This window comes from Thunnus albacares, chromosome 22 (genome assembly GCF_914725855.1).
Source record: "Thunnus albacares chromosome 22, fThuAlb1.1, whole genome shotgun sequence".
Taxonomy (NCBI): domain Eukaryota; kingdom Metazoa; phylum Chordata; class Actinopteri; order Scombriformes; family Scombridae; genus Thunnus; species Thunnus albacares.
The window spans coordinates 11,737,112-11,762,059 of NC_058127.1; the positions used below are offsets into that span (position 1 = coordinate 11,737,112).

Here is a 24,948-nt window from a genome sequence, read left to right on the forward strand (position 1 = left end):
TTACTCAAATACAACCTCTCTCGTCCAAGCTAAACGCAGGTCGGATGTACACGAGACAAACCTGAAGGACTTTTAAAAGTCTTGTTTTTTCGTCCACTGCTGGAGCGCTCGTGGTTGCGCGCAGAGAGGATGCTTTTGTCTCTTCACCTCACACCTGGAACAAGGAAACACTGAGAGCTTGTTTTTGTTGTTGTTGTTGTTTGTTTGTTTTTTTTTTTTGAGAGAGAGAGCTTTTTTGCTCATGACCTCAGAAGTAGAGAAGTGAGAGACTTAAGTTATTTCCTTTCCTCACTTTGGCGGAGTGCCAGTGGAATATGCGCGTTTGGCTCCATAACCGGACTTGACGTGCGTTTAAAGTGCAACCTGTGGCACCACCTGTGACACCAGCAGGCACCACTACAAGAGTCAATTGGTTGTCAACTGTGTTTCGACAAAACGTTGCAGTTGCAAATCGGATTTTGCACCGTGAAGTGAAAACAGGCATTCAACAGCTGCACTTACATACATACATATATATATATTTTTTACATTTCCCACCCTTGTTTTGTCCATTTTTTGCCTTATTTTTGAAAAGAAAAACCCTTCATTGTCACAAGTTGCTGACAACGCAATAACAACTCCTCATCAGATAAGTGCAGCACGTGTCGGTCAACGTAGTTTTTACGCACAAGGAGACGCTCGAGCTCAACGCGAGACAAGCGCACAGGGAGAGCTGCGGGAGGAAGAGAAGACAGCCAAAAAAAGCCGGGTAACCCAAGTCCAGCCATCAACATGACGGACGGTCCAAGACAGCGAGGCAGCACGTCCGGCTCTGCCAAAGATGCTGCCGGTGAGAAGGAGTCCGGAGGAGGAGTTGCGCTCAAGAAGGAGATCGGGCTTGTGAGCGCCTGCGGTATTATTGTTGGTAAGTCTGCGCTATTGTCACGTCTACTAGAGCATCTGCCATATGGTTTTAACCACACAATAATTCAACTCCACACACCCACGCTGCCTTTTAATACATCACAGTCTGAGAAAGTTATGTGTTTGAGCGTAAAAGTGAGAAAACAGAGAGAGAAAAGGATAAATAAGATGGAGAAGGACTGTGTAGAGCCACCTGTGTTTCAGTCAGTCCTTACTAAGGTATGCATGATGCTCTGGGATCATTTTCCAACACTTAGTAAATGAGGAACATAAAGTTTATGATGAATATGTGGGTAACCCAAGATAAAGATGTTGTGCGTTCACGCAGTAAATTACAGAATTGATAATGTGCTTATTCTCTGTATACATTCAGACATGTGTGTGCAACTAGTTTGGAATAAAACACACATTATTCCTTTTAAAAATGACACCATAAATGCCTGCATGCACTGCTCAAGTAGAAATCAGGATGGCACAAAGGTGTGTCCTGCCCCAAACTGGACACACACACACACTCACACACACGCACACACACACACACACACACACACACACACACACACACACACATATGTCACACTGGTTTGGTCTTAACAGTAACTCCTTTTAAAAATGAAGCCAGCAACTTCTCACTCTGCTGCAGCCGTTAATCAGTGGAAGCTTTCATCATTTCTGTGTCACCCGGCCAGCGATGATGATGTCGTCACCCTCACTCATCTCTGATGCTGAGAGGATTAGCACATTCAAAGCAATTTGTAGGCTCACATGACTTACTTGGACTACAGTGGCAGCATGTCACAAATTGGCCTTCAGCTCCTGTATTTGCCATTAAGTACATGCTGGGTGGGTTTTAGTGGCTTTGACAGAGAGATACAGCTTTAATTGCATTGTTGAAATAGGAATGTGGGCCAATAAAATTTAATTTACCTGCAATATTTCAGTGGTAGAACGAACTTTTCATACCTATATTCATGTTTTGAAGTGATAGATCATGATAATGCATAATTTAAACATGGCTGACTTTCATTGTAAAGATAGAGATACTGACGTTCACCCGGCAGCACGTGCACAGTCACCACTTTCCCTCAGTATCTCCTGAGTGGCATTGTGACATTTCAGCATGAACGTTGATTTATTTTCAGTATTAACTGACATGCATGACATGTGTGTGTCAGAAATTTACATTCACATGGGATTGAGTGTAATTTTTACAGATTACACCGTATTAGATTGCACCGTAAAATGCTTTTTAGATGTGTTTGGACTTATACAGACAGTGTAACAAGATAACAGATGTGAGGCGTGTTTATGCTGCATTATTACTGTCAGTCTAAAAATCAAAAGCTGTTTAGCAGCACTATCAGTAACACAGATTACTTTATTTTATGGTTAAAGTACAATCAGTTAACTTTCAGCTTTGAAACCTTGACATTATCTACATAATGAGGGTAAATAGCACTAATAAATAGCTGCACACAGGCCAGTCAAGGGCAGAGAGAGTGGTCATTTTCATTCAACACGGACGACAAGCACGTCGAGATAACACCATCAGACGACAGATCGATACACACACACACACACACACACACACACACAGAGGGATGAAATATGGTGCAGGTTTGTCCAGGTGGGTCAGGACAGTGTGTGGTCTTTCTCTTTGACCTTGACGGGATGAAGGGAAGGGAGGGGATGACTCATTCATTCATGTGTTTCCACGGTAACAGGAGGAAAGAAGGGGGGGGGGGGGGGGGGGGGGGATGGGGAGGAGAGAGTGAGAGCGTGTGCACGCGGGAATTCCCAAGAGATTTGATACAAGATGGGAAAAAAGAGAACAAGCGAGAGAGAGAGAGGCAAAGATGAAGAGCAGCTTTGCTATTGAAATGTTTCTCAGAAGACTTTGTTCCTCTTCGGTTTCTAACTTACTATCTAAATCCTTGAGGCTGCACTGGAACGGCCTTATCACTGCACTGCTGTATGAAGCTTTGAAGCAAAGCTACCTTTAATCTTCATTTATACACATTTTTATTGATGTTGATATTGAAATTTCACATCTTTCCAGGGCAGTGTTACCTTGCGAGGCAGCTGGATTTCGCGAGATCACGACATCACAAGATCACACGAGAATCCATCTTGTCAGGCTTCAAGTTATACACTTGTATCAGCGTCCTGTGAGGACTCTGACACGATCTCGTGAAACCAGCTGCCTCGTAAAGTAAGATGGTGATGGACGGCGATAGGCGGATCCAATAACCTGCCGTGTATTTTGTTCAAAGTGCCAGTTGCCAAAGACAACTTCTCATATAGTTCTGTGTTATAAACCATCTGGCGCATCAAGTTAAGGGCAATGATCATGTCCTGAGATGATTGCAAATATTGACTCATCATTTATGATCTATAAAACGCCTCATTTAAGTCAGAAATTAACACGCTGCCATCATCTTTCTCTTATCTCTGTAACTTTTAGATAATTTAATGACTTTAATCTCCTTTTATTCATACTTAGGCCTATTATTTAGAAACAGGGTCTAGAGTTAAGCTGGCAATGTCGTCTTAAAGGATCTTTATGGCCGTCCAGAGTCCATAAACCTTGGTATAGTCACCAGACTGTTCTTTGCCGGGGCTTTCTTCCTTGACCAAGTCAAGCCGCTCATTCATGCTTGCTCAGCTCACACTGTCATGTGCAAGAAAGAGAGAGAGAGGGAGAGACGTGAGGTCAGGTGACTGGTCTCAGCCGCGCGTCTGATCCTTGGCTTCATGAACATGCCCCGCTGGGTTTCCATGAAAAGATCCGAACACACGAGGACATCAAACAGTTTTATGGCCTATTGTACAGTGCAGACATTTATCACTTACACACACACACATACACACACACAGATAAAATTTAAAAAAAAAACGTGCAAAGCCAGGAATTGGGATTAGAAGTGAACTTTTGGCCACTTGGAAGAAGGCCCCACCCTGGTAATGCTGTTTTATTAGCCTGCCTGGCTTAGCCATGTCTGAGCTCGGCTCCACTCCATTTCTTTTGGAATGTAATTGCTGCACAGACTCAAATTTACATCACTTTAATTAAATATCCAGTTCAGCTTCTTGTCGTTTAAAAATTGAATTGTACTGCAGAGGCAAAAATCCTTAAATTGGTAGGAATATTGATGAACCTCGGTTACATTCAAAATACAAAAAAAAAAAAAGAAAAAAAGATGGAGTCGACCCAGTTTGTCTTCATATCTAATAGCCTTGATTTTATTATTAGCATTCTTACACACACACACACACACATGCCTGCAGGGTGTGTGAGGGTCTGGATGAGGGCCAAGCAGCAGGTTGTCTCAGCTTGTTGGCTGTTTGAACAGGGATTTATAACTGGGAGGAAATGCAAGGACTGATCTTACTGGGCTTTATAAAGGCTGATAAAAGTTATAGTATAATGCTGTGAAAAAAAACACACACACACACATATATATATAAATACTACATATATATACTATACACATATATACTTGTTAATATTCATAGTTTTCTGCTGCTGTGAGATGTTGAGCAATGGCTTCCAATCGTGTGTCATGGAGGCTCAAATAAATAACTAACAAACTAATTTCTCACAGGTTTAGAGTTGTTTAGACTCCCCTCATTAAGAAAGCAAAATATAAACTATGCAGGTTTAGTGTTTTCTATAGCATCACAAAATGTATCGCGTATCTGCATGTAGAATCATCAGAATCAATCCGCATCAAAACAAAACACTAATGTGATTATAAAATCATAAATAAAATGTTCTAACATGACTCATATAAAAGATGGCATCCTAGAAATAACCTAAATGGCACCTAAAACAACCCAATGGCTGTCTAAGACCATAAAAATACATTCTGTGAAGTCCGAAATGGAGCCTTGGCCTGTTGCTGTCAGATGACATCAAACAGTCCAAGAGGAACAGAAATCAGCTCCGAGAGCATGTCTGAGACCAAACCTCTTCCTTTATGAAACAACAGTCCAATAACAATGTAGGAAATCAAAATATCCTGTTGTAAGGGAACTGAGGCCTGCAGAGATTTGTAGAAAAGGGGAAGCTTTTCTCCAGAGACATGACAAAGAGACGTCATGATGGAGGCTCCCTCAAGAGATTTTAGTAGTTTTTATCCATTTCTTCCTAAAGTTGATAAAAAAAAATGCTCATTTGGTCAAAGATGAAGGTCAAGTTTAGAGAGAGTGTTTGGCAACAGTTTGTCCCCCCCTTTGCCTGATTGGAGGCAAAAGGGAGAACAGGAAACCTGAAGATTCCACATTAGTCAGCATGTCTCAACACACTCTGTGCGACGATGCACATGACATGAACACACAACATGCAAGTGAACACGTTTGCTTTCACTCATAAATGCACCCAAAGTCAAGTTCACTGAAACCCTCCAGAAGCAGCTTGTTACCTTTTACTTTCCTCTCATAAGTCGTCCAAGTTTTTCATATTGCTGAGGCTTAATGTGAGTAGGCAAAAAGTGCTGAGTCAATGCATAGGGGCTACTTTCCCCCCCAGAGGTCAAAGGTCATGAACTGAAGACCTCTGCTCCCGTAAAAATGTCAGTGTAATCAGGGGAGAGACGGCATGTTTGTCATCTTTTTATCTTTTACCTGCAGCTAGAGTTACATAAGTTGTCCTCAGCACTCGCACATGATGCATGTGGAATCTGTTAAAGTTGAACAAATTTGCACGTCCTCGTTCTTTCAGTCTTTCAGATTTTTCTGTAGATTTTTTACAGATTCAGTATTTTTTAGCACAGTGGCAGTTTTTGCACTTGATTGTTATCTTATCAACATTTCCTCAAATGAGTGCTTAAAGAGGACTGGTGTGCATTTATTCAGTAATTCAATGTTTGAAACTGCAACAAACAGTTACTTTCATCATTGTTTGTATTTCTTTTGGATAACTGATTAATTGTTTGGTCTATAAAAATAAAGATTGCTGCACAAAATATCAAAATACTCAATTTAATATGATACAAAACTGAGAAAAGTTGCAAAAATTCCTATATTAAAGAAGCTGGAACTGGCAGATAGGTGGAATTTTGCTTAAAAAATGATGTAAACGATTAGTGAAATGCTTAAAATTTTATTAATGAGTGTACCGTTTCAACACTACAATGGATATAGTTTGACACACTATGCACTTATCTGGAAATAAAACTGCAAGTGATACTACCGACAAAAGATAAAAGCAGTTCCAACTTTTTTCGCTGATTGTCTTCTTAAGTTATAGCAGCACTTCATCATTCATACCTTTGACTTTTGTACTGTAAAATTGCACTCAGCCTATCATCCATTCATGTCAGTTATGATCCAAAACCTTCAACCTTTGACCCTGACCGCTTTTTATTGGCCGCCGGTTTCAAACACAGTCAGTCTGAGCACAGTCAGCTGAATCTTGATTGGTGGCTCCTGACCTCCGGCCTCTACTTTGTCAGAGCGCCATCAGACAGGAGCGAATCCGTCCGGAGGCTCGGGTGGCTTCATGTGGGACCAGAACTCAATTGTCCGTCCCTCCGATCTTTCAGCTTCTGTGTAAACTGCCTGGCACTCTGATGCTCATTGAATCTGTCAGGGCATTATTCTCCCCCTTCTGCATCTCATCCCTCCTCCCTCTTTGTACTCTTTCACCCCACTCTGTGTCCTGCTACATCTCATACTCAGCAGATTACAGGTTCCGCTTCGCCCGATGGCCCGCCTGCTTCATCACTATTCAAGCTCATTTTTACTCTCTCTCTCTCTCTCTCTCTGTGTCTGTCTCTGTCTTACTCTTTTCTCGTGACTGCATTCTTTTTCCTGTTCAAGTTCGTTGTTTTCCTGTTCGTGTCCTCTGTCTGCCCACAAACCTCTCAGCAGTACGTCATCAGTGAAAAAGTAGTGTTCCTTTTATAGTGCATCACATTGTGCAGTAACCCTGAAACCTTCCTCCCACAAGCACGCGTACTCTTTCACAGAGGTAGAAGGTGTAAAGACAAACCCTACTCAAGCAGAAGTAATGTTACCTGACTTCAATATAACACAGAAAATCACTCACACAGTCAAGTCCTGTGACTATATGAGGTATAATTTGTAGCAAACGTAAAGGACTTTACCAAATACAAATCATGTATACTTTTACTTTCAGTTTTTAAAAGCAGGGTTTTAAAGTTTGTGATGTATTGTTTTATAATTTTTTTACATTTCCATACGTTCAAAATCAATTAACAGACTCATAAAATGTGTGTGAACGTGTTGTGAAATCCAACGTTTGTTGTGTGATTGTGACGTTTAAGTGCAGATTGATTCAAATGCAATGTAAAACTGCATAAAGGTAAATATATATAATATATATAGGAGCAACAAACACATAAAGAGAGTCCTAAAGAAAAGGTCGTAGCCCATACAGAACATATTAGACACACATTTTTTAACATATTTACATCATATTCACAATATGGATTAAAAAAAAGAGACTAAATCATTTTGACCTTGTTGGTTAAAACATTGCGTTGTCCTGTACCTACACTGTGCCCAACTGGGGTTGGGTGTAGGGCTGCAACTAATGATTATTTTCATTATTGAGTAATCTGCCAATTATTATAGTGAAAAATGCCAATTAAGGTTTCTTAGACTTTATTGTCATGTCCTCAAATGTCTTGTTTTGTCTGATCAACAGTCCAAAACCCAAAGATATTCAATTTACTATCATGTATGACACAGAAAAGCTTTAAGTCCTCTCACTGAAGGAGCTGCAACCAGCCAAGTTTTAGGATTTTTGCTTAAGAAATGATCATCTAAATAGTTGCAGATTAGTTTTTCATCAGTCAATTAATTGACTAATTGTTGTAGCTCTAGTTATCCAGATGTGTCCAGGTATGCACACTATCCACCTTTTTCACTATAATGGTTTACCCATATGCAGAAATGAATGGAAACCAGTGGATGCCAACAACAGCAGAAGAAGAATAAAACAGTAGCATGGTTGGAGATTTGTAGAAAATGGGCTAAAAACATTTGAAAGACATTTTTGAATATTTACTGAAGTGAAAGCAGAATTGATTATTTTTTTTAAAGTAAAAAGCTACTTTGCACCTCTAGTTGTTCTCACACACACTATAACCTCTCTCTGCTCCCTCCAACAGGTAACATTATCGGCTCAGGTATCTTCGTCAGTCCGAAGGGAGTGATGGAAAACGCCAGCTCCGTGGGCTTGGCCCTGATCGTCTGGATCATCACAGGCATCATCACCGCCATTGGGGCGCTGTGCTACGCCGAGTTGGGCGTCACTATTCCCAAGTCGGGGGGAGACTACTCCTACGTCAAGGACATCTTCGGAGGACTGGCTGGGTGAGCAAACACTAGACGGTTTCAGTCATCTGCTTGTGGTCTCGCTCTGAGTGGAAACAATCAAGCATGCAACATTTGTGTGATCTGAGTCCCTAAGTGCAATACATCAAAGCAGACTGACATAATTTATTCCAGTGGAAATCAGTTATTTAAGAATGAGGAGACTTTACTCGATGTGCCACATCCGGGAAATCACTGGTTTGTGGTTTCTCGGGGGTTGTTTCAGTAAGAGAAGTCAGTGCCTGTGCTAAGAGCTACTTTTCATAAGAACCGATGTTATTTTGAGGCATCACATATTCACAGATCCTCCTCACGTTTAAGGACAGATGGGTGTTTTTTGACTCTCAGGTCACTAGGGTTTGATAAACCACCAGTCGACCCCTGGTCAAACGTACTGTCTGTGAAGTATATGACCCAGTTTTCAAGAAGAAGGGGGCCTCCCAAACAATCAAAGTTAATTTGACAAGGATTTAGGTGAGCATACCAGCATGTCTAGATTCCTCTCTTTATCCTGGTGGATGAGCCTGCTGATGTAGGTCAGACATCTTGATCTAAAGCAGGGGGTCTTTAGCTGGTAGTGAAGAAAAGAAGAAGGTAGATGTAGCAGAACAATATTAAACCAGCTGCATGAACACACACGCAGACACAAAGTCGTTTCAGTGGAAGAAACTCAGAATTACAAACTGCTGCTGCTTCTGAATTTACTTTCCTGGAAGTCCGCCGCCTTCTTCCATTCATCCATGAATGGTAACGGTTAGCTTTAAGGTAGTAGCGCTTACAGTAAACGCTTGGGAACCATGCTAAGTTAATTTCCTAGTAAAACAATATCGTTTGTTACCATAGATTTCACACACACACTTTGCCCAGACTGTAAACACAGATTAGACCATTGTTTTTTTCAACTATCACAAGGATACATATTATTAGGGTATTTCGGGAGAGGAATTCACCCAGACAAAACAGCCAATGATTGTTTTTGTCCCTTTGTATAGTAGCTATCAATACACATCAGTGAACTTTTACCTCCAGAGACTTTGTTGTTCGTTGCTTCAGATGCTCGGTTTGAAGTGTTGTGGGGGGGTGGGGGGCCACGCCGCTTCCCTGTGCCCTCTGTCTCGGAGAAATAAACTTAATTCAAGAGGTGTTTGTTTTTGTTGTCCTGCTCCTTTTATCCCTATGTGTGTATAGGTGGGCGTGGGAGGGGTTTGGTCGTGTGAGTAAGTCAATAACTGGAGCGACGGAAATACTTGCATCACTTCGTCACAGCTGGGCCGAGGCAAGTTCGTAGGAAAGAGGGGAAAAAGCTCGTAAACGTGTGCGCTCGAAATACAACTTGAATGGACAATGTTTCAAGTACAAAGGCTCTTTGTTATGTCAGTCTAATGAAGGTTGTGTTACACAAGTAATGTGCGGTATAGAGACAGATTGTAGGCAGCGATAGTGTTAAACTATCATGTAAATTATTTTAAAGGGAGCCTGCTGATATCTCCTGTTCATTTTTGCATGCGTTATACTATGTGTCTTATCATTCATGTGTGTCTACCAGTGCAGGGAGGAAGTACAGTAAAAATAGTAGAAGTAATAAATCATTTAAAGCGTTTTTGGAGCAAAAATGCCAAATATTCTTCTGGTTCCAGCCTCCTAAATGTGAATAATTGCTGGATCTTTTAGTCTTCTACGATAGTAAACTGAATATCTTTGGGTTTTGGACTGAGTGAAAATATGCATTATGCAAAAGGGCTCTTTTAAGAGTGTTATCAATTATTGATACGTTAACCTGCAAGCTGCATCTTAATGTTGAAGCTATGTGAAACTACTATACTACTACTAAGTGCTATACTAGGACTTTTATTGAGTTTTTGTTCGTTTAATCTATAGAAGTGTATCATATAATCTGAGTTTATCATATGTTAAAAAAGTAAAAGTACAATAGTTGCACAAAATGTAAAGTAAAACAAATAAAATTGATAGATCAAGTACCTCCTATGTTGGGAAATTACTTCACAACATTGGTGTCTATTCAGATGCTTCAAGCAGCTCGGACCTGCGTTTGAATCTACGTTTTTTACATTAAACACACACACACATTCCAGCGAGACACAATTCCATTAACGCAGTCGGGTGTAATGATCCCTCTATAAGCTTTCGAGGAATTTGGTGGAAAATCCGCACGCTTGGTCTCTCCTACATCACACCAGCTAAACCCGAGCCCCCTCCTCCTCTCGTTCTCCCTTCTTTCCCGCCTGTATTTGTCTGTTGCTCCGCTGACCATCCACGTTGCTATTGACAAGTATAGTATGATTCATCCTGTCAGCTTCTAACACAGTGAACATGAACAGAAAGACTGATTAAGCTGATGGACTGTTGGAGTTTTTCCTTGTACTGGGCGTAGGAGTAAAACGAGTTAATCTTTTAAGTCATACCCACTTTCAGTTGATTTTTTTTAACATTTTGATTGATCTGTTTTGATTGAAAGTGGTATTAAATTGTATTTTCTAAAAGACAGGATGTCTTTGTTATAGAAAGGGATCACATAGAGAAAGGACTTAAACACCAAATTCATATTCATAATTTTGAACGGTTATACAATGATGTTTAGAACTGCAAGATAATTATTCACACTGTTGATTAATCTGACAATTTTTAAAAATACTTTAGCATGTATAATCTTACATGCTAAACTATGTCGACCTCTTCTTATTTCTTTTTATGACTATTTAACAGTCCAAAACCCAAAGAAATTCCATTTTAAAATGATGTAAATAATGAAAGCAAAAGAAGAAAAGCAGAAAGGATATTTGCTTGATAAATAATACAAGTGTACTGTCAAAACATGAGTCGATTTATTGACTTTTTGCATGTTTTCACAGAAACAAAAGTACATTTTAAAGTAAAATAACAAAGCTCTTTTATTGCCTGACGACAGAGGATATGAACATTAATAGAAGTTTACATTTGTGTCGTCTCGGACCAAAAATAAACTGCTTTGAATGGCAACCTGTAAATGGGAGGATGTATATATGTGCTGTAGTAATGTGTTTCCTCCTGTGTGTGCTTCTGTACGCCGTATTTGATCCTAACGTCCTGCTGTTCCTCCCACGCCTGCATTTTGTAACCGTGCCACCCTCCCTCGCTTGTGTCCCAGGTTCCTGCGTCTATGGATCGCCGTGCTGGTGATCTACCCGACCAACCAGGCTGTGATCGCACTGACGTTCTCCAACTACGTCCTGCAGCCCCTCTTTCCCACCTGCTTTCCACCAGAGAACGGCCTGCGCCTGCTGGCTGCCATCTGCCTCTGTGAGTGACACGGTCACACCAACACACACACACAAACATGTTTCTTAACGAAGAGCATACCTCAAACAGTTCAAGAGTTTTCTTTTTAAATCCACAGCATCTCTTACAATACGTGCAATACCTGTTAAACCAGTATTGGGGATGTGCCAGCTGTGTGTAATGGTCATAACAAGGAATAATTATCAAGGGGATTTAGCACAATCTTAACAGTCACAGTAACTTAACCCTTGCGTCACCTAAGGTTTCCCTTTCTGTTCTGTCTGTTTTGTCAAGTCAGCAGTGTGAGCTTCAACTGTATTCCCCTCGAGGGAAACTGCTCTCCGTCTCTTGACTTTAATGTTTAAACATGCTTCGACGGACCTCTTGACTTCTGTATGAGAGGGCTGAAGCTTAAGAGAGTTAATACATTTACGAAAAATGAGCAAAACTAGTTAATTTTTTTATGTTCTATCATGATTTTTGTTATTTTTATCCTGATATGATGTTGCATGTTTATGTTAAACATGGTCAAAAGTCCAAAACTTGAGGTGTACGTATGTAAAAATGCTCCCTGCTAGTCAAAAGCCAGCCACCTTGTTTGCAGTGTTACCTCTACTTCCTCCTTGTGATGACGTCAGATTTTTCGTGCATGCTCACAAACGGCCGTCCGTTCAGTAGCCTTTGTTGCCAAAGTTGTCCCGCGTGTTGTTCACGTTGTTCACTGCTGACCTGAGAAGTTTACAAAAAGCGAAATCCCACTACTACTGTTTGTTTACGTAGCCTCCGGAGCCACTGGAAGTTTTGGGCTCATCGAGAAGAGGGCCTTAAAGACACAGGAGCTAAAGCAGCCTGTTTCAGACAGAGGCTGAACTGAGGGGCTGCATAAAGGGCCAGTATAAGATAAATAAGGAGTTTTTTTTAACTGTAAATCATGCAAAGATATTCCAGTAGAGGCCAAGAATATAAATATAGACCTAGAAATGTGCATGATACATCCACTTAATCTCACAATCTGGAGATCCCTAGAGGGTTATGTAAAGATGACATAAGGAAGATATCACTTGGAAAGAAAAATAACCCCATATAAGAAAACATTTTACACATCAAAAGACATTCTTTCTTCAAAAATACCCTCTCCTGGTGAACCAGCTAGAAGCTCCTCTCTGGATCAGTTTTGATTATGGAGCGATAAAGGAGTGGAGATAACCTAAAGAATTGTTGTTGAGTATACTTGTTGGGACAGGCTCAAAAGCTGAAAACCTGCCGGTTAATCCAACTGTAAAAAAAGATGAAAAACATATGGGAATCAGCGTCATTCGCCTAAAGAAATGGGTACACAAGTGGTTTGGTGGGTAGTAAATGGGTGCTGAACATCGAAGCAGATGTTCCACTGTAGTCGTATATTTGCTTTGTTGGTTGTAGTTACATCATCAAAGCTGTCTATAATTCACCAGATATTTAAAGCAGTCACAGATTGGCTGAATTATGGCTCGATTTATCCGGTTTCGTGTCAGTCGCTGTCCTCTTCTGAAGCTCCTCTGTTATTTAACCCACAGTTAGAGGTCACGTCAGAAAAACAGAGAATAAAAGAGATAGCAGAGCGGCTGGAGGAGCAGCGAATGTGCGAGGAGACAAATGGATAAATGTGTTGGCGCTGACATGACAGTTGTTGATTTGAATCCCTCGACAAACTTCACACACACTGGTCAAATACTACGGGCAGACTTCAGACAGCGAGAGAGACGCCGGGAATGAGTGTGTTCATTGTCTGCGTGTGTCAATGTTGAGCAAACCTTGTGTACGATTTCAAACTTAAGAGTGTTATCTGATAATACTCTAATCTGTCTTGTCAAATAAACACCAGCACTAAGATGTTTTCCATGGTCACTGGCTTTAGTGAGCTAAATATGACAGCTGTAGCCTTCTTTAGAGGGGATACTGTTTTTAAATCACAACTAAATGCTTTCGATTAGCAGAGAATGGAGAAAAAAGGAGAGAAAAAGTGTCCTGAAGGTTACAAAGGAAACCAGTTTTGTCATGTCCCTCCTAACTAAAGTAGGTGAGTGTCCATGTCAGCTAGAGAAAAACAGGAGCTGGTGGAGGTGGAGGAGCTGTAGCTGTCATGCTGAAGCGCAGTTCAGCGGATAATGAATGGTAATGCCAGCTGTCATTAGGGTTTTGTTTGGGCATCTCAAGGTTGCCACTATGTGCCCCTGTGTAGCCTACAATCAGATTTTTTTAGATTCATCTTCTCGAAAGGGGTTTTTTTTTTCCTGGAGTTGGAATGCACCCGTGATGTCCTGCGACATGCTGTTCACTGGCAGATGGGCCCAGTTGGCTGCCATGTTTGGCTTGACAATGTAAAAACCTCACTTTCCAAAGGCATGCACAAACACACTTGTACTCTGTGAACCATGAGAGCTTCTATTTAATTGCCTCTGCTATAAACATTTTGACAGATTTGATTTGTCATCTGAATGCGGTAGCTGCGTAATGCATTTAAGTAGAGCTGCAATGATTTTGATAATAAGTGAAAACGTAAAGTGCCCAATAAATGCCCACCTAGTTGAGCTTTTGGGTCCTATCCACATGAAAAACTAATGACTTCTCCTCATGGCTTAACTGTCTAGTAAACTTGACTGAAATCTGATCCTCCTCACTTAAACACAACCTCTTTGGCAGTGGTAATAACACATTAACAACATAGTCCAACCTTGTTGGAGCTCTGCGCTCTCTGAATACTTCATAGTGTTTTTGTTTGCATTATAGACACATTGACCTACATTTACCTGTCTTCTTGTCCCACTTTCATGAACGCCTTAGAGCAAAAAGTGCTTAGTTCTGACAAGAACTGCTAGCAGTCATTTTATTGCCTAACTCTGGTCTGTTTTGATTCTGAAAAGGTTTCTGATTGGCTGAGCCAGCAGGGTGATCTAGCGTCTCTCTGGAGTCAGTAGGACAGATGTTGTCAGGCAGCTTTCAGCAAAAAGACCTGACTTGCTGGGTCTTTTTTTTTTTTTTTTAAAAGATGGTTTATCCTTGTTTTTCTGTTGTTGTTCAGGGGAAAAGTGGGTGAGAGGTTAGCTGTTTCCCCCTCAACTCTGATGTCATTCTTGTTGTTTATGGGGGCTGCATGCATGTGTTTATCTGCTTCTGTGATGAGACATTCCTGTGATTTCCAAAATGTGACCCTTGCATGATATTATACAATAGTATGTAGGATATAATCTTACTTATTTACTTACAAATCCAGCCAGACTGGTCTGCAGGACAAAAGGTTTTCCAAGGTGTACCGTTTCAAAAAACATTGCGGGGGGATTCTCCCTGGGGTCCGTCTCTTCCTACAGATGGCGGCGTGCAAGGTCATAGCTCTGTCATAATTTCCAGCAAGCTTGTAGTTAACTCAGCAAGTTCCTCACACCCACCACATACATAACATTACATTTTGTATACTCAGCTTACAGACAGCTGAGCAGCCCTGGAGCTCCGCAGTTATAAGAATGTCCCTTCAGGTGTTTACTCGGAGCCTGCCAATCAACAAAGAAGGGTCGTCGGACGGCACACGCTGTCACTGTAATGCTGAAGTGAAAGATTCCTAAAACAAGTCTGTTTACTGGTGGTTGAGTTAAGAGGTTTAAGACGTGTTTACTCAGAGCTTCGTGAGGATCAGTCAGTTGTGTTTTAGTTCATCCTGACTGTGTGTGTGTGTTTGTATAGTACACAAATCAACTCGTAAGCTGACTTGCATGCACATATTGTCTCATTTCCTGTTTTTTTCTGCGGCTCTCGCCCTAACCACAACTCTTGTTCTGTCTGTTGCAGTAATTTTGTTTGTGAGTCACCCAGGCAGTTTAATTCCTTTCCCCCCTTTCCCTCCATAAAACACCTTCCAATCAACCTAAAAAACATCATAAACCTCTCCACAACAACTGCAAACAAGCCCAGCCTGCAAACCTTATTTTGTGCACCTGTGTGTCTCTTCGTTTGTGTGTGTGTGCGTGTGTGTGTGCGTGCATGTGGAAACCATCTATACACAGATGTCTACATGTGTACATGTATGTGCATAGCGGTGCATGTCTGTTCATGTGCATCTGCCCTCATCTCCTGCAGTGACAGCTCAGCTCAGAGTTATTTAATGTGATGAACTTAATCCCACAGAGTCAAACAGGCCCATTATTTAATGGCACCCTATTGGCCTGAACCCACTGGCCTGTTGTACCCAGCAGTACAGATCAAATCCATTATCTTTGTCTGTCAGGTCAGCCTCAAGTTGAAGTGTGTCGAACAGCATTTACAAAAACTGGTTAGGGCTTGGTTTTTTTTTTAAATTCTAAATGCCATATAGGTGGAGTTTGGTGTATAAAACATTATAAAGAGAATCTAAAGTATCAGACTACGACTTTATCCATCACTGTCAAACTCAATTAGCTTGTAATTTACTGGTAATTTCTCAAGCATGGCAGGCTTGTTTGCATATATCTTGTCTTATCAAATCAACAAACCCTGACATGAAATCTCCTTTTCTTTGTTAATTAGAAATGATGTTGTCCATACTGAAAACATTAAAAACTTGTATCCAAAATGTAACAAATGTGCACAGTATTCTACGAATTAAGAAAGGAAATAATGTATTAAAATCTAGCTTTTTTCAGAGCTTTTCTCAGTATATAATATGAATAAAACATGTTATACCCCTAATTGATTAATGTTAAGTAATTCTACTAACAAGTGCTAGTTGATGTAATAATGTGATTTTATTCCAGTGTCAGGTAATCTTTAACATTAATAGGTTTTCCTACAGTTTCTAGATTTGAGAGATGGGTTTATTATTATGTTTGAATGGGAAAATACCTGCAGTGCTTCAAAAGAAAACCTACTACACTGCCTGCTGCAAATGCGACATTAGGTGTGAGAGATAACAGCGACACAGCAGCACAGTCAAAGGTCGCTGCCTCGTTTCATCATCATTAAGACACATCACAAATCACACGCGTGCTCAGATGTGCGTCTTTTAAACTTTCTCCTTTCACTGACGTGACATCGGTTCACCTCAAGGCTGTTAACTTGAACTCTAACGTCCTTACAGGTTTATCAGCGGCAAAAAAAAAACAATTTCATAACTTCTTCTTCTCTTGGGCAATTTATAGAGTACTACTACTACAAACGATGCAATGACCGTTGTTTTACAAGACCAATAAAAGCAATAAACACATAAACCAGTGACTGCATGTTGCCTAGAAAGTATTGCAGCATGTTAGTTTTAATGTCATCGACCTCTTAGGAACCGTCAGTACAAAACCAAAGTTGTGCAGCTAAACATTATTCAAACCTGCAGAATTTTGTTTTAAATTATAGTAGAAATCCCAAAACTTATAAAGATACCAAAATGTCAGGCTAAATTTGGGGGGAAATTTGCATAAAATGATGCACATGACATGTAAAACATCTGGATAAATGGTGCATTTATAAAAAAAAAAGTTGTAGCAAGCTTAAAATACAAAAAAATATGTGATAATGTCACACAATATATGGAACAAGATGATTTTAGCAACTGAAAGTCACTTAAAAACTGGATTTTAAAGGAAGTGAGTGTTTTTTTGGACTTTAGGGTTCTATGAATTAAGCACTAACTCGTTTTTTATGGTGTTTTTGTGTGTCTAGTGCTGCTAACATGGGTGAACTGCTCCAGCGTGAGGTGGGCCACCAGGGTGCAGGACATCTTCACAGCCGGCAAGCTGCTGGCCCTCGCCCTCATCATCATCATGGGCATCGTGCAGATCTGCAAGGGTAAGCCTACAGACGCCATACATCCTACATTCCACCTGCGTCTGGCGGTTTCTCTGCCTCTGTCTGAAAAGCACTCGCTCTCTCGCACATACTCGCGGTCACCGGGGACATCCTCAGTCATTCGGGACAGTATAGACTCCCCGTGGTCGCTGCAGGGGTCAGTGAGTTGCTGGGGCCCTCCGGTTAAAACTCACATCGCTAATATCGGCCCGCCTCTGTGGGTTTGCAGTCACAACATGGCTGAGGGCCAGTTATTACAGGGGCCACAGAGACTAGGCCCCTGAAACAACAAAACGGGGATTTATGTGCCAGAAGATAATGAAGAGCTCAGTCATTGGCTGATTTGTTGGGAGACTTTAGGTCATATATGAGGGACGGGACGGTGTGTGAGAAAGCAGGGCAGACATACATTAATGCTCTCTGGAAAACATGCCTCGTCATGGGATTTCTGAAAAATGTAATGACAAAAGAGAAAGAAAGAAGCTTCCCAAAGATCACAGATGATTTAGACATTTACCCCAAACAGAGTATTTGATTAATTCTGAGATTGCAGTGTATTTTACAAAACAAATTATCTTACTTGGATTTGGCGAACGTCTTTTACAGCTTGTTTCGCACACATTGAATGCATCAGGTGATGGATTTCAGCTGGCTTTCTTTACAGCAAGCCCAACTTTAGTGGAAAATAGTTTGTTTACCCCCTCAGCAAAAAAACAACATTAGCAAACGAGGGCGAAATGATCAAGAACAGACCTACTTAGTTAAGGGAAAGGCATTCAAATTTACATCAGGAACAAAGAGAATCCTGAATTTAAGAGATGGCTATATTGGGAAAGGAAGATTAAAAGACTATTTGATGATATTTCTACAAATAATGAACAGCATGGATGTTCTTGATTGCATAAAATACAAAACATTCCTTAACTTCTGTGCCAAAATGTTGCCTCGAACTAAATATAGAGCCTAATTATCGTCCTCCCCACCTGCAGGAGAGTACTACTGGCTGGAGCCAGCCAACGCCTTCGAGCCCTTCCAGGAGTATGATGTGGGTTTGATAGCCTTAGCCTTCCTACAAGGCTCCTTCGCCTATGGAGGATGGAACTTCCTCAACTACGTCACGGAGGAGCTGGTAGACCCCTATGTGTACGTTCCCTCTTTTTGCCTCTCATGTGTCCAGAAATGTTTTGCTGTTGTGCTCAGAAAAAAAACCCCACCTTCCCACAGTCCCGAATGGCTCCTTGCTATTAGAATATGGCTGATTTAAAAGCTGCTTTTAGCTATTTCACTGATTAGCAGTCGCATACCGACTAAGCTTCTCGGTTTAATCCCTGATCCTTTTTGTTAAAGCTCTCTGATATTTATTTAACTTAGCATGAGAGAAATTCTCACTGTCATTCCCAATGTCTGGCCCCTCATCTAGAACAATGTCTCGCTGTATAAAGTGATTTATTTCTTCATTTCCTCTGCTTTCTTTTTTTTAAATCCCTACTTTTAATTTAATAGATATTTAGTTCAGTAACCTCCCCTTAGGTACCAGTTTAATTTCCTTCTCTAAATCCCCTCCTCTCTCTCCTTCTTTTTAGCTCTCCTCCCCGTTCTTCTTTCGACTAAACATTTGTTCTTTTTTATTGTCTCCAGGAACCTTCCTCGCGCTATCTTCATCTCCATCCCCCTCGTGACCTTCGTTTACGTCTTTGCCAACATCGCCTACGTCACGGCAATGAGTCCGCAGGAGCTTCTCGCCTCAAATGCTGTTGCCGTGGTGAGTAGATCCGGCTGTGATGCAGGTTGATCCCGTGACGTCAATCAAACACACACACACCTTGATAGTAGAATATAACTCTGTCGCCCTCTAGTGGTACATTTGGTCCATATTACTGGACAGTTTGTTGATACCTTTTATACCTCATTCAAAGTGAAAAAACTAAAAAAATATGTTGAAATAGCCATCTAAACATCTGCCTGTGTGTCTCTTACTCATCCACCTTCTAACCTTCATCCTCTCGCTCCTCCATCCCAGACGTTTGGTGAGAAGCTGCTGGGCGTCATGCAGTGGATCATGCCCATCTCTGTGGCTCTGTCCACCTTTGGGGGAGTCAACGGTTCCCTCTTCACATCTTCACGGTTAGTCGGCTTGTTTGTGACTTTCAAACGTGGCTCAAACTGTTTTTTTTTTCAGGGTTTGGAGCAGTGCCACGTAACTAGAAGTAGATTGACTTTCAAGAGCTCATTTTATGACTCTGTGTGTCACCTTGTACAAACTGAAATATCATAAATATGTCAGATTTATGATGTGTACAGAGGTAATATTCAGTGTCTTGGCTTGAGAATACACAGTGAATCCATATTTTTTGTCTGATTTGCATCTGTATTCTATCAAATAAAGCCAAACTCCTGCCTCTACTGCCAAGGGTTTTGATGATATTAACAACCAAAAACAGCCAATATGTGGGATCTACCATGTGTGGGTTGGGCACCGGCTGCTAACAGCTGCTACTGCAGTGAATATACTATCTATCTAAGTCTTTACAGTCCACCAGATATGTATTTGGAGGCTAAGACATCAGCAATGAGACAGAAACTGTAATTATTAACTAACATTTTAAGCCTTTTAAACTCACAATAATTCATAGCTTGGAGGAAACAATTTCCTATTTCCTTGGTATCCTCATCTAAAACCTCTCCATAAGCCCCCCCTCTAGTCTTAAATTTTCATCATATAATATGTGGATGTACTGTAGACACAAATACAGTGTATGATTTTTTTTTTCTGTCTGTCACAGATTGTTCTTTGCTGGAGCCAGAGAGGGACACCTCCCCAGTCTGCTGGCCATGATTCATGTGAAACGCTGCACTCCCATCCCGGCTCTGCTCTTCACGGTGAGTACTACGCCTGATCTCTCACCACCACACATCTTCATATTACAGTATCTCCCTCAGATAATGACTCAGTTAAACCCAACAAGACTAAAAAAGCTGCATCATGACAAATAATAAAGCTGCAGACAAACCACAAACTGTCTCTGACCTTCCTTTTCTCCTCCTCCCCCTCAGTGTTTGTCCACCCTGCTCATGCTGTGCACCAGTGACATGTACACGCTCATCAACTATGTGGGCTTCATCAACTACCTCTTCTACGGAGTCACTGTCGCCGGGCAGATTGTCCTGCGTTTCAAAGAGCCTAACATGCACCGGCCGATCAAGGTATGTTTTTGGTGTTAATGCCTCACGTTAGTCAAATGATATCAGTTAGTGGTACCTGTTCACTGTCTTTTATTTAATCACTTTTGGTCCTTTTTTTGAAGGATTTACCTATATTCAGGCTCAGGAGATGAGGGCTGTATTTGAGCTTTGTTAGTTGTCTCATTATAACAATAATAATTGTAAAAAACTTTATTTATATAGTTAATTTCATGCAAAAAGGTGCAATACACTGTGTTTCACAAACAGTGCATTACAGTGATCTAGAGGTATTAAAATAGATGTTTTTCTGGTATAATTTATCACTTTGAGGAGAGCCGTCTCAGTGCTTTTTTTGGCATGTAAGTCAGGTAGAAATTTTTGGGCAAACAGAATCGGAGCCCATAAAGTCTGAAGGTAGTAAAAAGTAGTTATTTAAATATATGGAAACTGGCTCAAAGTCATTGATGTTGCTGGCATCTAGAGTGTTTTTTTTTGTGTTTTTCAGAAAAGACTTGTATAAAACATAAATGCAGTTTCAAAGCCATAAAGTCTGCTGCAACATTTGTTTGTTAAATTCACCCAGGATTACAAATCCACTGCAGAGAACTATTACTGATACAGAATGAATCAAGAATAGAGGACTGGAGAATATAACAGCAAGAATAGATCATTTGCATATTTAAAGAGAGAGAAAATACTGAACTGAATACTCTCCACATGAGTGTGAAAAAACGTTCCTCTGTTCTCTCTTCCAGATCAGCCTGATATGGCCGGTCATTTACCTCATCTTCTGGGCCTTCCTGCTCATCTTCTCCCTTTACTCTGAGCCCGTGGTGTGCGGCATCGGCCTGGCCATCATGCTCACAGGCGTCCCCGTCTATTTCCTGGGAGTCTACTGGGACAATAAGCCACAGTGCTTTGACACCTTCGTTAGTAAGTTGGCTTATCGGAGGCTGTTTTGGGCATGTTTTCTGTGTCATGGGTGAAATGTTTTACATGTACTAAACATAAAGTCATGCTTTCAGTCTTTATGCTAAGCTGAACTAAGCCTCCTGGCTCTAGCTGCATACTTAACGCACAAACATAAGAGTGGTATCGAACTTCTTATCTAAGTCTTCGCAAGAAAATTAATCATAGATCTAATTTAAATTCCAATATGCATATATAATTTGAAAGAGCAGAAAAAAAAATCTACAGACAGCCAGTCTAAACCCATGTGTCGCTCTCTTCTTCCAGATAAGATGACGTACGTGGGCCAGAAGTTCTGTGTGGTGGTTTATCCGGAACAAAGTAGCGGCAGCAGCGGAGAGGAAGGAGAGGAAATGACGGAGGCCAGGTCTCCTCTGTCCAAGCAAGACGGAGAAAACCACAAGTCAGCGGACTGCTAAAGCACATGTCTTTATCTCCCGCCCACTCCCAATCAAACAGACGTACGCAGCAGACGCACACGTGGGCGTGCACACAACATACACCACCGTTTGTAGTGGATTTTACTGATCAACACTTGTGCTCCAAAACTTTGTCTTTAACAGTTTTTACTTGGTTTTATTATCACATGAATCAATCATTTCTGTACCAAATATGGTGTGACATGATCAGGGGCCGTATTTTTGTGGAGGTGCAACGACCAGCGCAAGCAGAGCTCTGACTGTTTGGTGTTTTCCTGACTTTGAAACTCACTTGGCGCATCTGTGTGGTATTTTGGTGACGGCCAGCACAGAGCGCACGCTGCACAGGCGGGAGGTTCGTTCAAATGAAGCAGCGCAAAGACAGTTATTGTGTTTTGGTTGTCAATTTATTTCAATTAAACACTCTCCAACCAAAATCGGCACAGACAATAATGTTTAATGAGGTTAAAGCAGGAAAGTCAGTCAATCAGTCTGCATTGAAACCAAAACAACAGGTGTGCACGGAGATGCCCACACAGTCCGTGCACCTAAACGCACTGCGCTTGCCGTTGCACTAACACGGTTAAAATAGGGCTCCTTACAGTTATAGTACCCCAAACTTTTCTGTCTGGGGTCCTTCAAGAGTGCAATAAAGCAAGATTAGCAACTTCCACCTCCTCCATACATGCTTATACAGACATCTACAACTCTTCATCATCCTACTTCTCTGCCTCCACACATTCCCTACATACGCCTACTGTAAGAGCATCCTCTTTTTTTTTTTTGTATTTTTATTGTTTTTAAAAGACTCTTACTGTACTGTGATGGCTACGCAAACACCTTTTTCTCTTTTTTTTTGCCACATTGTAAATTTTGCTTTGTCATACATTCAACACACCAAAGCTGTATTTTGATTGTCGAAGCAGGAAAATAAGATTCAGATCAAGTCATTTCATGTTTCGTGAAGTACACTAAGTACTGTGTTTTGTTTTTAAAGGTGACTGTGATTCCGAAATGTTTTTTTTTTTTTTTTTGTATTTGTGGTAATTGTTTATATCATTTGTTGTTATTTTAGTTGTTAATTTTAGTTTTGCTGATATTCTTTTTCTATTCAACATCATATTCATCTGGTTTTATTTTTTACTCTTGCAACTCCAAAGGTGTATATCTTAAAGCTGATGTGTGATCTGTACTTAAAATGGTGCACAGTTCTTGTTAATTGCCTTAATTAGATGATATTCTGTACTTAGGTGCCATTATAGCCATGTTTTGACTGATGGGGTTTAGGGTGGATTTTAATGGAAACAACAAAAAAAAAGTAGTTTTTTAACATTTTTCTGTGAACTCTTGTATGGACACTACACAAGTAATTAACCGTTATAACTGCGAGCCCAACATGGAGACGACTAGAAATAAAAAAATAAAAAAAATAGGCAAGACATGACACAAGACATTTTCACCACCACATTTGCATTGTTCATGTACAGATCCCTACACCGACACATGTGAATGCCTGTGTGAAAAACAGTTGTTGTTTTTTTTTTTAAAAAAAAAGGCGTTGATTGTCTTGTCTGTTTTACAGCCAAAGTATTTTTGTAGTTAACCATATAGCTGTGTTTGAATAATTTTTTTTGTGCTTTATTTTAGGGTGTAGAAATGAGAGCTGTAGGGAAAAAAATACTTTTTTTTTTTTTTGATTCATACAATTCACTATAGAAGAGATTTTAGTGCAATATTAGTACAGGCACCAGCAAAAACTGAACACGCACCCCCTGAATGAACCCATTTGCATTGTCTGGTAATAGTTATGTATCTATACTCATGCTGTATATTATAGTAACAACACTCATGCACATAAACCCACATTACGTACTCTTGTGTCTTCAGTCTTTCTGTAATCGATTAGTGTCTCAGGGCATCCCCACTGCCTTCTCCTTACATACACTGCCTAAAACCTGCAGACTACGGAAACTCAACATCTGAGTCTGACCGATTGCCTCCTTGAAATCCAGTCTGTTAGTGCTAAATGTCTGTACTGGTGCTAGTTAGATACTCGTTCCTCAGAGTCCTCAGGAGTCTCAAGCAATCCCCCCCCCCCCCTCAAAAAAAAATCTCTCAAAGAATGATTGAGGTTTCAGCAGGAATGTCAGACTAGTAAGGTTGCTCTTGTTAAACTGTAAGGGGAACAGGGTGTCTTGGATGTCTTTACAAGTACAATGATGTGTTTTGTGCCTGTACGGTTATTGTGTACTTACATAATACAAAAAAAAGATGTCATGACAGTCTGTTTGGTGTCTCTTAGTGAATAAAAACCACTGACAAATGTATTTTGAATTTGTAATTCAGGGCCTAATTTATAAAAAACAAACAAAAAAACTGCTCCCTGTCTTTATCCGTCTTTCATTGTGCGATCATTTGAAAAGATGTGATTTAAATTCTTAATACATTCAGGTTCACTTCCAGTAATTAGATTTTTTTTTCACTGAATTTTGACATACATAACATAAACGTGAAATTATTTTCACATTTCTTAGCGAGACCCTTACTGTATGTAAACGAGGCCTGATCTTTTTTCCACCTCAGAAATCAAATGCTGCAACTGTTGTGTGATATGGCAATGTGAAACTGTGGACCCTAACCCCAAACCCTAACCCTAACCCTAACCCTAACCCTAATCCTAACCCTAACCCTAATCCTAACCCACTTTGATGTATAGCTAAAGGAAGTTTAACAGTGGCGATACTTGTTGGACTCTGTCCCGCTTTCTCGCCGCTCAAGGTTCCCTGATACGCTGCGACCTCCACTTCTTGCTTGAAAACAGACCAACACAGGCCTTCAGCGCGGTGGAAATATGAGGTTTTCCATGTTGTAACAGTCGTCATGTACTGATAAATCTAAGCAGTTCTTTTTTCTTGGCGATACATCATCACACTACGATACACTGCCTGACGAGAATGTTGTCTCTAAATCATTTCGTGTACACATTGGTCTCTACTTTAAGTCGCCTTTTTGCTGTTTGCAGGTCTACCTTCCATTCTGAGAGCCATTTTCGCTGATATGTCTCTCA

General features: G+C 40.6%; 1 protein-coding gene across 2 annotated transcripts; it reads left to right on the forward strand.

Annotated features, from left to right (window-relative positions):
- On the forward strand, positions 1–24,260 carry slc7a8a (solute carrier family 7 member 8a). Of its 2 annotated transcripts, XM_044341199.1 has the most exons (11): positions 1–904; positions 8,043–8,247; positions 11,393–11,544; positions 17,185–17,310; positions 18,300–18,453; positions 18,949–19,072; positions 19,331–19,434; positions 20,094–20,190; positions 20,365–20,514; positions 21,249–21,426; positions 21,730–24,260. In XM_044341199.1, exons 1-11 carry the CDS (start codon positions 772–774, stop codon positions 21,879–21,881), a joined length of 1,575 nt encoding a protein of 524 aa, XP_044197134.1. In that variant the 5' UTR covers positions 1–771; the 3' UTR covers positions 21,882–24,260. The 2 variants fall into 2 exon arrangements, with proteins under 2 accessions (XP_044197134.1, XP_044197135.1); XM_044341200.1 differs by lacking the exons at positions 1–904; positions 8,043–8,247; positions 11,393–11,544; positions 18,300–18,453 and having other exon boundaries at positions 17,195–17,310.
- The last annotated feature ends 688 nt before the right edge of the window (positions 24,261–24,948 follow it).

What these genes read in the sequence shown, in the direction of transcription:
- slc7a8a (XM_044341199.1), top strand. Translation starts at nt 772, where the DNA reads ATGACGGACGGTCCAAGACAGCGAGGCAGCACGTCCGGCTCTGCCAAA. An exon ending in CCTCAAATGCTGTTGCCGTG is followed by an intron (nt 19,073 to 19,330) that starts GTGAGTAGATCC and finishes CCTCCATCCCAG; the next exon opens with ACGTTTGGTGAGAAGCTGCT. An exon ending in ACATGCACCGGCCGATCAAG is followed by an intron (nt 20,515 to 21,248) that starts GTATGTTTTTGG and finishes TCTCTCTTCCAG; the next exon opens with ATCAGCCTGATATGGCCGGT.